Genomic DNA, 13,124 nt, shown 5'->3' with positions numbered 1-13,124 from the left:
TAACCATCATCATTATCATCATCATCATATACTTCTTTCTGCACTTGTAGAGATTATAAGTCTATATTTGTCAATAAAATAGTATTCAAAACGGAAATTTCTATATTGAAAAAAATGAGTAAAATGGCAAAATAGCGAGTGTAAATAAGTAAATTTATATGTTATTTTTATATTGAAAAATAATTATAAAATAGTAAATTGCCAGGCAAATTATAAAGATAAATTTATACTTATAAATAAAATAGTAAATAAATTTGTATGTTATTTCTATATTAAAAATAAACTAGAAAATCACAACATGCAACTATATATGATAAACATTTGTGAATAGATTATAATAAATAAATTTATATGTTATTTCTATATTAAAAATAACCTAGAAAATAACAACATACAATTATATATGATAAAAATATGTGAATCGAATAGTAAATAAATTTACATATTAAATTTCATATATAAATTTTTAAATATTTGTAAGAATAAGGGAAATGATTTTTTTTTAAAGCTCTACGTGATATTTGACACGTTGACCTTAATTGCATTGCCAACCCTAAGATTTGGACACAATTAAGCTCAATTTAACCGCACTCTTCCAAAATAATAATTCTTACATGATAGTGCCAATAAATCTTCATCGTTCTTTAAAGATCAATTAATTATCTAAACATCCATTCTAACCACAATAAATCTTAATCATCTAAAAATCAATTAACTATCTAAACATCCATCAATTAGTTACTATCATTACAGGAACTATGAAAGTGTAAAAATCGGAAAGTATCGATGGCATCGTATAAAAGAATCAACGTTATAGTTTACAGAAAATAGCACAATTTACACTGTTAAGAAATCAGAATGAATCAATAAAATATCTTTATGTAATGCAGGAAACACTGGTATCAAGTTCCCTCTCGTCTGCAAACTCGTGCTTCTGTGTACACCCTCCCAGGTCTGCAGAAGTAACCTTTCTCAGGAGAACAATGCGCATCCTCTGAGCACACGCACAGTCCTTCAAGAGCGCATCCATTTTTCTTTATAATCACTCCCTCCTTTCCTACTCCCAGAACACCATCAGTCCACTCACTGGAGAAAAGTCCATTGGGATCGTATTTGCTTTTGGCTGCTAGAAACGCCTCGTATTTGTTATATTTTTTCATCACTGCATCGAACGCAATGTTTCGGTTCTTTCCCCAGTGTGGCAGAGCTCCATACTTCACTAGAGCCATTTGCTCAATTTCCTCCAGCACATCTTCGTACAGTCGGGGAGTGTTGGGATCATGGGCTCGATAGTAAGTAATATCGATGTCTACTGCATCTTCTTGATTTCCCAAATAAGCGCTTGAAGCTTTCACATATCGCATCAGAATACCATAGTACAGTTCAATTCCACACAGGCTGCTGGGAATCAAGTCACGAAGTTTTTTTATGTCGAGAAGAAATTGCTGGATCTTCGAGAGGCCCACGCTGAATCCATTCTGAAAGTAGAATAAGCCTTTGATTCGAGGATCCCATCCACATGTTGTCTCAAGTCCGTCCTCCGGGCTACTAAGACACGAACCAGCAGATTGCAGTTTGTTCTGATAACCAATCACTGGATATCCCAAAAACAAGGAATCCATGTTCTCCAGTCCTGTGCCGATTCCAAAAATGATAGAAGCCTGAAACTGTGATAGAACGCATTTGCCCTCAGCGTTATTAGCCAGTTCTTCAACCTCCTCTGCAAGAAAATTTGAGAAGAGTTAATTTGATTATATCAACTATAGGTGATATTGATATCTGCATGTGTATCAATTTCTGTGAGTATCCATGTTGGATTATGTTACCTGCTTCCCTCAGAATAGCTAGAAGAAGTGTGGAAGTAGGGCGAAACCCTATGAAGTCATTGAATCCATCCCCAGGCGTATTAACAGGGACTCGATCGTCCACTCTGTAAACGGCTTTTCTCTGCGCAGGGTACCACGCAACATCTGCGAACTCATGCTCCAGGCCAAACAGCAATATCCTGCTTTCAAGGTCGAAGTCATCACTCTGAATGTTTGTTACGGATCGCTTGAACAAAGGTTGCAGTTGGAGGGTTACCTGCACAACACGGGCAGAAAGCCCTAACGTTAGTACGGGGCCGGAGAAGCTCTATGCTTGATTCTCTATCGAAATTAGAGGAAGAATATTATAGAACATATACACTGGAATAACCGTTACTATTCTTATTTAACTCTTATTTGATGTAAAGGAAATTGAAATTCACTTTTATTTTTTATTTTTAATGTGATGTGAAGGAAATTTTAACTCACTTTTATTTTTAATTTTGAGAATAGTTTTGAATTTGACCAACAAAATGAGATGTTGAGATATTTATAGGATTCCAAAATATTTTAGAAAGCTAGCTTAGTAAAGTTAATTAATGTAAAAATAATTTTTAAAAAGATACCAAGAAGTTTAATGGATAAAAGTAAGGTTAACTCAGATAAAAAAGACCTTTTAGTTATGTTTATTTTAGAATAAGATTGTTAAATTTTAATTTAATTAATAATTATTAAGTGATTTTATAGATTTTATTTCATTTTTAATAATAGTTAATTAAAAGTTTAAATTTATATTAAGTGTCGTGATGGTTTTTTATTATTTTATTTTAATTAAATGGATTAGTAATTAAAAAAATGTCATATAAATATGAAATTAGTTATGAGTAGTTTGATGATAAAAGTTACTTGAACGAAGTCTTCCTACTCTTGAAAACCCTCTCTAAAAGTTAGTAAGAAAGAAGATGGTAGTGACCGATGTTGAAATAGGAATTCAGGTGGGAGGACGTCTCCTCTAGAAACACATGTCAAATGCGGGCCTGTCGTGGATCAGCGTACGTTTCAAGTCCGCTTATCAACTTAGATGCTTTTGGATCAGTGTTAAGGACCCTGTGCTTAACGACGACAAAGCTTTTCAATCTCGCCCGTGATTGGTTTATTTGCTTAATTTTTTCATTCACATGAATTCCAGTGCCATAATACGAGAGGAAGGTTGGCACGCTGTGTACTCTGGATCATCTGGTTCCCTTTGTTTGCATCATCTTGACCTCAACTTTTTTGGATTGCGGTTTCCATGGCCGGGAAATACTTAAAATTGTATCCCTCGGCACGATGGATTAGTTTAGGAATTTCATGGTTTTTGTGTTGAAATATTATTTTCAACTGTAGGGCCAGTCCTTTGCTATACCCCTGCACTGATGAATCAACAGCCATACCTTTGCATTGATAAATCTGCCATTAAACAGTCGCAGCTCCAGTGCTTTCCTGAATCAGCGATTACACAACAATTTACTACGGAATAGTGGTCATTCACGGAATGATGGTAATTTATTGCTGTGGTTGGTAAATGTAGGTAGAATTTTAATTTTTTTTTTTAATTCACAAGTGTAGTTTTGTTTTTAGGGCAAAAAGAAAAATGTGAAGTTCAGTTTTTGTTGAACATGAAAATGTAATGTGAGACACAGCAGTGTGTTAATTTTCTTTTGAACAGAGTTCTCTTTGTAATGCACAGCAGTGCAGAAGTTTTTTTTGATGTACACAGCAGCGTGTATGTATGAATGAAATTTACACACAGCAGTGTAAAATGTTTCAAGAAAGAAACAGAGTGTTACAGCAGTGTCAATTCTGAGCAGAAACAGAGTGTTACAGCAATGTTAATTCTGAGCAGAAACAGAGTGTTTTGTAGATGCACAGGAGTGCACACAGAGCAGTGCAAAGTGCAGACACAACAGTGAAAAATAGCGTGTTGATTTTTTAAGAGGAGACAAAGTATTTTGTTTTCTGTAATGTACAGCAGTATAGACACAGTAATGTAATTTCTGTTTACAGCATGAAGTTTCTTTTAAGTTTTGAACTGTCTTTAAAGTAGTCTTGTAGAAATCTCTTTATTAGATGAAGTATTGTAAATGAATACAACTTCCCTTTTGTTGTGCATTGTTGAAATTCAGTTTTCAAAAATAAAAAATAAAAAAAAATTGTGTTGCTGAAACACCAGTTTCACCGTTGCTGCATCACCAAACTACGTTGCTGCAACACCAAACTGTGTTGCTGAAACACCGTTTCCAGCAAACAATTTTCAGTTTTTTGAGTTTAAGAAAAAAAACAGAGTGTTAAAACAGAGCATTTTTTTTTTTTGCTATCCGTTATGGAATTATCATAGATTTCCAACATGGTATCAGAGCTAGTCCAGGCTCTTTGAAGTGTCAAAGAAGCTGAAGGAAGGGTTTATTGTTGTAGCAGCTTCACCAACAGAGTGAAGACAGTCAGTGATTTTTTTTTACATAGTCAAGTATTGAAAGAATGGCCAGCACCAGTGTGGGTATGTTTAATACCCACCTCCCACAGTTCAATGGGAAAAACTATGACTATTGGGCCATAACCATGAAGGCTGTATTTGCCTCACAAGATTTATGGGAATTTTTTGAATATGGATTTGAAGAGCCAGCAAATGAAGAAGAGTTTAATGGATTAACTCAGGCAGAAAAAGAGCTGTTGAAGAGCAATAAGAAGAAGGATTCAAAAGCCCTTGTATTCTTATATCAAGCAGTGCATGAGAGTGTGTTTCCAAGGATAGCAGCAGCCAAGACATCCAGAGAAGCATGGCAAACTCTCAAGACAACCTATCAAGGCATGGAGAGAGTGAAAACAACAAAACTACAGTTGTTGAGGAAAGATTTTGAGAATCTGCGCATGAAGGAGTCAGACAATATTGACTCATTCTTCACACAAGCAATTGGATTGATCACACAGATAAGGTCTCATGGAGAAACTCTTGAAGAAAGGAGGATTGTGGAGAAAATATTGAGGGTCCTACCCTCAAAGTTTGATGTGATTGTCACCACCATAGAAGAGACAAAGGATCTCTCAAATTTTTCAGTTGATGAACTCCATGCATCACTGATAACACATGAGCAGAGGTTGAGTAGAAATGAAAACTCATCTCTAGAGCAAGCCTTCAAGACCCAGATGTCCTTTGGAAGAGGAAGAGGTCAAGGTAGAGGAAACAAGAGAGGAAGAGGCAGAAGTCAAAACAGAGGTGGAAGGAACAGCCCAGCAAATCCTCAAGGAAGAGGCAACAATCCAAATCACTACCAAGGCCATGGCAGCAACCAACAAAGTGGACAACATCATGCTCAAGGACAAAGGTATGAAAAATCCAATCTCCAATGTTATTATTGTAAAAAAATATGGGCACTATGCCAGTGAATGTAAGAAGAAGCAGCATGATATGAACAATAGATCTAATGCAAATATTACTAGAGAAAATATCAGCCAAGATAATGTATTGTTAGCTTGTAATATGGCTGAAACAAACAGTGAAGATATATGGTTTCTAAATCCCGGTTTTAGTAACCATATGACAGGAAACTTAGCCATGTTTTCTGCTTTAAATCAAAGTGTGAAATCACAAGTTACACTTGGGACTGGTAGCAAAATCTCTGTTATGGGAAAAGGAGAAGTTAAAATATTTACAAAGAAAGGAGAAAGAAAAACCATAGCAGATGTCTATTATGTTCCTGGAATGAGGTGTAACCTCTTGAGTATTAGACAGCTTGTCCATAAGGGGTACAATGTTTTCTTTGAGAATGATGTATGCACCATCATGGATAGAGCACCCAGCAAGCGATGCATTGCTGAAGTGAAGATGACAAGGAACAGAATGTTCCCTCTTAGAATAAGAGCAGATTTGAAAAATAAAGAAGAAATTGCAGCAGTGACACAAGAGGCTTTCCAAAGCATGCCAAAGGATGAAAATTGGTTGTGGCATTTGAGATTTGGACATCTCAACTTTGGAGGTCTTAATTTATTAAGTAGAAAAGGAATGGTAAGAGGATTACCATTGATAGAGAAACCGGACAGCCTTTGTGAAGGCTGCATATTGGGGAAACAACACAGAGAAAGTTTTCCAACCAGGAAAAGCATAAGGGCAAAGACACCCTTAGAAATTGTCCACTCAGATTTATGTGGACCGATGCAAGCTCCATCACTTGTAGGTAGTCAATATTTTCTAACATTTATTGATGACTTTACTAGAAAGACTTTGGTTTATTTCCTGAAGAACAAAAGTGAAGTGTTTGAAAAATTCCGAAATTTCAAAGAACTTGTGGAAAATCAGAGTGGGCTGCGTATCAAAGTTTTGAGAACAGACAGAGGAGGTGAGTATATCTCCAAAGAATTCTTGCAGTTTTGCAGAGAAAATGGAATTCACAAGCAATTTACAGCCAGCTATGCCCCGCAGCAAAATGGAGTTGCTGAAAGGAAAAACAGAACAATCATGGATATGGCGAGGAGCATGTTGAAGGCAAAGCATTTGCCAAATGATTATTGGGCTGAAGCTGTACACTTTGCAGTATATATTTTGAATAGGTGTCCTACAAAAGCAGTGATGAACAAAGTTCCAGAAGAAGCATGGAGTGGGAGAAAGCAAGGAGTCACCCACATGAAATTTTTTGGATGTGTGGCCTATGCACACATTCCGGATCAGCTAAGGAGAAAATTGGATAGCAAAGGGGAGAAATGTATTTTCATTGGATACAGTGAGGAATCCAAAGCTTACAGGTTGTATATCCCATCCACCAAGAAGTTTTCTGTGAACAGAGATGTTCAATTTATTCAGGAGGAAGCTTGGGATGGAAGCATAGAGAAAACAGTTAATGTTAAAAACTGTTTGTCTCATGATGATGATGATGAGGAGTTGGCTGAAACACATCCCCAAACAGCAGCGCCAACAACAGAACAGCAAGAGACACCCTTGAGAAGAAATGAAAGTGCTTCTCCAAGCACACCACAAGGAGGAAATTTAAGTGCTTCTTCAAGCACTTATACACCAAATGAAAGAGGTAAGAGGTTTAGAAATTTAAATGACATTTATGAACAAGAAGCAACAAATGAAGGTATGAATTCTTTATTTGCTTTATATTGTCATGTTGAAGACCCTATTCATTTCAAAGATGCAATTAAGGATAGGAAATGGATAGAAGCTATGGATGAGGAGATTAATGCCATAGAAAGAAACAAAACATGGGATTTAGTTGACCTACCAAAGGGAAAAGAAGTCATTGTAGTTAAATGGGTTTACAAGACCAAGAGTAATGCTGAAGGCAAAATAGAAAGACACAAGGCAAGGCTAGTTGTCAAAGGATACAAACAGCAGTATGGGAGAGATTATGAGGAGACTTTCGCACCGGTTGCTAGAATGGAAACCGTGAGAGCAGTGTTGTCCATAGCAGCACAAAACAAGTGGAAAGTTTACCAAATGGACGTGAAGTCAGCATTCCTAAATGGAGTGGTAATGGAAGAGGTTTACATTGAACAACCTCTAGGCTATGTGAAGAAATACCAAGCGCACAAAGTGTGCAGATTGAAGAAAGCTCTTTATGGGCTGAAGCAAGCACCAAGAGCATGATATAGTAGGATAGATTCCTATCTACTGGAAAATGAATTTGACAAATGTGAGGGAGAACCCACCATCTACATCAAAGAAAAGGATGGTAAGATTTTAATTGTAGTGTTGTATGTTGATGATGTGATTTTTACAAGTAATGATGACTACCTCATTGAAAATTTTAAATCAGTCATGAAAAAAGAATTTGAGATGACTGACATAGGTTTGCTGAGATACTTCTTAGGAATAGAAGTAGATCAAAATGAAAATGGAATTTTTATCTCTCAAGCAAGATATGTAAATGAAGTGTTGGAAAAATTCCACATGCAAGAGTGCAAGGCAGCAATCACTCCCACAGTAATGGGATTAAAACTCAGCAAAGAGGACAGCAGCAAGGATTTTGATCCTAGTCTATACAAGAGCATAGTAGGTAACCTCATGTATTTGACTGCAACTAGGCCAGACATAATGTATGCTGTTAGTCTAATTTCCAAATTCATGGCGAGACCAAAAGAAGCACATTGGCAGGCAACAAAAAGGATTCTGAGGTATGTTAAAGGTACTAAAAGGTTTGGGATTTTATATACTATCTCAGAATGTTCAGATTTAGTTGGATACACTGACAGTGATTGGGCTGGAAGTGTAGATGACCGGAAAAGCACATCTGGTTATGTTTTTCACATGAGTTCAGGAGCTATTTCATGGGCTTCCAAGAAAAAGCCAATTGTGGCTTTGTCCACAGCAGAAGCAAAGTGCATGGCAACTACAACAGCAGCATGTCAAGCAGTTTGGATGAGAAGGATGTTAAGGAGCTTAGGCCAAGAGCAGGCAAAAGGAACTGTGATTTATTGTGACAACAGTTCTGCTATTGCATTATCCAAAACTTCTGTGTTTCATAAGAGAATGAAACACATTGACACAAGGCTTCATTATATCAGAGAGTTGGTAAATAATGGAGAAATTGTCTTAGTACATTGTAAAACTCAGGAGCAGGTTGCAGACATTCTAACCAAGCCTTTGGGACAGAAAAGTTTTGAGTTTTTGAGGAAATGTCTAGGTATGATTGATAAACCAGCAGTTGAAACTAAAGGGGAGTGTTGAAATATTATTTTCAACTGCAGGGCCAGTCCTTTGCCATACCCCTATACTGATGAATCAACAGCCATACCTCTGCATTAATCAATCTGCCATTAAACAGTCGCAGCTCCAGTCCTTTCCTGAATCAGCCATTACACAGCAATTTATTACGGAATGGTGGTCACTCACGGAATGATGGTAATTTATTGCTGTGGTTGGTAAATGTAGGTAGGATTTTAATTTTATTTTTTTTAATTCACAGGTGTAGTTTTGTTTTTACGGCAAAAGGAAAAATGTGAAGTTCAGTTTTTGTTGAACATAAAAATGTAATGTGAGACACAGCAGTGTGTTAATTTTCTTTTGAACAGAGACAGAGTTCTCTTTGTAATGCACAACAGTGCAGAAGTTTTTTTTGATGTACACAGCAGCGTGTATGTATGAATGAAATTTACACACAGTAGTGTAAAATGTTTCAAGAAAGAAACAGAGTGTTACAGCAGTGTCAATTTTGAGCAGAAACAGAGTGTTACAACAATGTTAATTCTGAGCAAAAACAGAGTGTTTTGTAGATGCACAGGAGTGCAGACACAACAGTGCAAAGTGCAGACACAACAGTGAAAAACAACGTGTTGATTTTTTTCAGAGGAGATAGAGTATTTTGTTTTCTGTAATGTACAGTAGTACAGACACAGTGATGTAATTTCTATTTATAGCGTGAAGTTTTTTTGAAGTTTTAAACTGTCTTTAAATTAGTCTTGTAGAAATCCCTCTGTTAGAGGAATTATTGTAAATGAATACAACTTCCCTTTTGTTGTGCACTGTTGAAATTCAGTTTTCAGAAAATATTTTTTTTGTGTTGCTGAAACACCAGTTTCACCGTTGCTGCAACACCAAACTACGTTGCTGCAACACCAAACTGTGTTGCTGAAACACCGTTTCCAGCAAATGATTTTCAATTTTCTGAGTTTTAAAAAAAAACAGTGTTAAAACAGAGCTTTTTTTTTTGTCTGTCCATTATGGAATTATCATAAATTTCCAACATTCTGTCCCTTAATGAAAAATACGACGAAGTTCATACTTGTCTGGATTTTCTCACGCATGACATTATCAGATCTTTCTACCACCACAGACGTAGTGAAAGGAGCTCTTGGTGGTTCTGAGGAGGTTACATAGGGCAATTTTGAATTGATGGCAGATTTTGGAATATTTTGAAGATACAATTACAACTAACTAAACTGTTTAATTTTTAACCTCACTGATGTGTTATTCAGATTTTTTAAATATTAAAAAAACCTGCAATAGAGTTACTCACAGCGAAGTCAACTGTTTGAGTGATGGGTCAATCAAATTTCAAAAATATTAAAAAATCTACAAAACCGCTGGAATAGACTTATGATGAGTATTTGTCACAGTCACCAAAGTTATGATTAAGTTTTTTCTCTGAGTTGTTTTTACAGGGCGTCAGAGGCATTTGTCAGAGTCACCTCATTGCCCATCAATTAAGTAGACTAACGGCTACCGTTAAAATATGGGATTGACCAATAGTCACATTTGGAACATGACATTAAATGGACTAATTGTCACCTTGGGAACATGGGATCGACCAACAACGATATTTAAAATATGGAATTGACTACCAAACACTTAAAAATATGTAACTAACTATTACTAGCAATATAGAACCAACCACCACCTCAAGTTGAAAATAAAAATTTAAATATTTATTACACTACCCAAAAATTACTAACTATTACTAACAATAAAAAACTAACCACCACCTCAGAGTTTGAAAGTTTATTACTACCTACAATTTTTGATGTACTGAAAAACCTGACACTAATAAAATTTCAGAATGTCATCCACATACAATATCCTCATAAATTAGTTGATAAAATTTCAGAATAGTTGAATTGAGGCTTCTGTGATTCATAATATTTGCAAGAATAACTTAGGCGTAAATCACATGTAGTCGACACGTTTTGAACCAACTAGTGTGGTTCATCGTCAGGACAAGTTGAAGAAACAGATCCAACTTAGCATGATAAATAGTCTGAGCAGAGTCTCCAACGGCTAGACTGACTAACGGCTAATTTTGACCTTAGGAGCCAGGTCAAATTATTATTTATTAATTTAATATTATTTTTATTATTATTATTATTTTTCTCTTTTTACCTAATTTAACTTATTTCCATAGAAAAATAATAATAAAAATAAAAATAATATTAAATTAATAAATAATAATTTGAGGTGGCTCCTAAGGTCAAAATTATCCGTTAGTCAATCTAGCCATTGGAGACTCTGCTCAGACTATTTATCATGCTAAGCTGGATCTGTTTCTTCAACTTGTCCTGAAGATGAACCACACTAGTTAGTTCGAAACAGGGCGACAAATGTTTGTCTACATGTGATTTACGCCTAAGTTATTCTTGCAAAAATTTCAGAATGTCATCCACATACAATATCCTCATAAATTAGTTGATTACTTCCATGAAAAACCTAACACTAATAAAATTTCAGAATGTCATACATATACAATACCCTCAGAAATTATTTAGGAATATATATGTACGAGTTCTATCGGAATCAAAGAAAGAAACTCTGGTTGACCAAGAGTTAGACCAGAGGAATATGAATTGATAGACATATCCTCAATGTTCAAAAAAATATTGGATTGATATATGTATATCAAATTTTTAATTTTAATTCAAAGCGATATATAAAGAATAGGGAAATGACATTTTTTTTCATTTAGCGCTAATATTTGACACGTTGACCTTAATTCCATGGCCTGTTCCAAAATTCTCGAATAAGGACATAAGTGAGCTCAATTTAACCTCACTCTTCCAAAATAATTCTTACATAACTGGCCCAATAAATCTTAATCGTTCTCTAAAGATCAATCAATTATCTGAACATCTATCATAATCACAATAAATCTTAATTATTTTCTAAAGATATGGACGTGCGTAATTAAGATTTGTATGATGAATTCCAAACGTTGTAAAATAAAATATATCCTTTCATTAAGGGAATAAGGCATCACTACCTGGGAAATAACTCCAAGAACACCAAGTGAAACTTTAGCTGCATTGAGATCTTCATCTGCCTCAGTGATGTCCACAACTTTTGCATATCCCTCGCCATGGGAAGCAGGGACTACTAATCGCATCCCCACAACATATTCATGAACCGCACTTCCCTTGCCAAACAGCGAACTGCCGTGAGACCCGGTGCCTAGCATTCCCCCAAGAGTTACACCTAACCAGTAAGGCGAATGAGGCAAAGCAAGCCCTTCTCTGGCAGCAGCGTCAATGAGATTCTCTAGGGTTATGCCACTCTCGAACGTCATCGTCATCCCGGGCTTGTCGACAGAGACAACACGATCCAGGTCGCGAGTGCTGATTATGAGACCTGACTCTCCACCAGGGCATACAAGCTTGGGAATACTGTGCGAGTAACGCGTCACAACTCTCATTTTTTGGTTGTTCCGAACGGCCACCGCAACCGAAGCCAGAAGTTCATCTTCCGTAGAAGGATACACAACTTCGGCAGCCTTGCAGATACTTCGATCGGGAAATGATCCATAAGCATTCGAAACTGTGCAGTTCTTCAACTCGTTAGAACATTCCACAACGGGACCCGGCGGGCTACATTTCACAAACCCTAACAGAAAAAACACAATAATTGCTTGAAACGCCATTTAAAAGAATAGCAACGCGAGAGTGCAGACAACGAATTATATAAACAGCATGAACAGAGTGGGAATGGCTTCCATATATAATGTAGGAACATAATTCTAAACGATCCTTCATATAATTGAGTTGCGTGCGTGAGTAATTTTCAGCGAGATTATTTTAATAAAACGTATAGAATTCCACCGTTCAACGACCTTTTCATATTTGATTCTACTCACAACACGAAATTGCAGTATTTTAACCAATTCTCCGTCATAATTAATAAATTTTCAAAAATTCATCCTCTAACATTGTCTTCGGTTGCAGTTGATAGAAGAATTCATTTGATATATTCATTAATTTCTGTCTCACAAGCCAGAATTTCGGGAACAGAATATTAGCGAAACACGTAATAATGGTAGATCACCGAACATGTATGAGATCGTGAGGTTGGCTGTTTGTATGATTCACGATACTTATAAGATGAACGATCTCTAGGCTATGCACTAAGAAGGCAATGTGCAATAAAAACATAACTCCTTACAAAAATCTGTAATGAAAATAAAGATGCAGAATGAATGGAAGAAACAATGGAAAAATGTTAGAATGTATAAGAACGTAAATCTATGAAGTCCATATACCCTTTCCATGTTCTGGTTAATCCATATTGAAAAGAGAGCTTGACTGGACCCGCAGCAAAAGATTTTACTTACGTAAAATACTCACTCTTTCTACAACATGACTGAAAGACCAAACCAAACCTACGAGTTGTGACCAGGGTGCTCTATGATGTAATACTCTATGATATGGAATACTCGCTGAAAAGCCATCCGCAAAAATACTCTATCATGTGATACTTATTGAAAAGTCACCACAAAAATGCTCTATCATGCAATAATTATTGAAAGTCATCCACAAAAATACTCTATGATGTAACCTATCAAGGTGGTACGGCTGAAACAATCC

General features: G+C 36.1%; 1 protein-coding gene across 1 annotated transcript; it reads right to left on the bottom strand.

The window, feature by feature from the left end:
• Positions 1 to 902: 902 nt before the first annotated feature.
• LOC149215092 (L-gulonolactone oxidase 5-like) lies at positions 903 to 12,215 on the bottom strand. Its single transcript, XM_089391036.1, has 3 exons — positions 11,531 to 12,215; positions 1,827 to 2,082; positions 903 to 1,720 (listed from the first exon to the last, which is right to left on the bottom strand). Exons 1-3 carry the CDS (start codon positions 12,182 to 12,184, stop codon positions 903 to 905), a joined length of 1,728 nt encoding a protein of 575 aa, XP_089247162.1. The 5' UTR covers positions 12,185 to 12,215.
• Positions 12,216 to 13,124: the final 909 nt, after the last annotated feature.

Source organism: Pinus tabuliformis, chromosome 1_1, assembly GCF_031772625.1.
Source record: "Pinus tabuliformis cultivar Carrire ecotype Pingquan chromosome 1_1, CPIR1, whole genome shotgun sequence".
Taxonomy (NCBI): domain Eukaryota; kingdom Viridiplantae; phylum Streptophyta; class Pinopsida; order Pinales; family Pinaceae; genus Pinus; species Pinus tabuliformis.
Note: the sequence above shows the minus strand (reverse complement) of the source record. Positions and strands in the feature narration are given on the sequence as shown.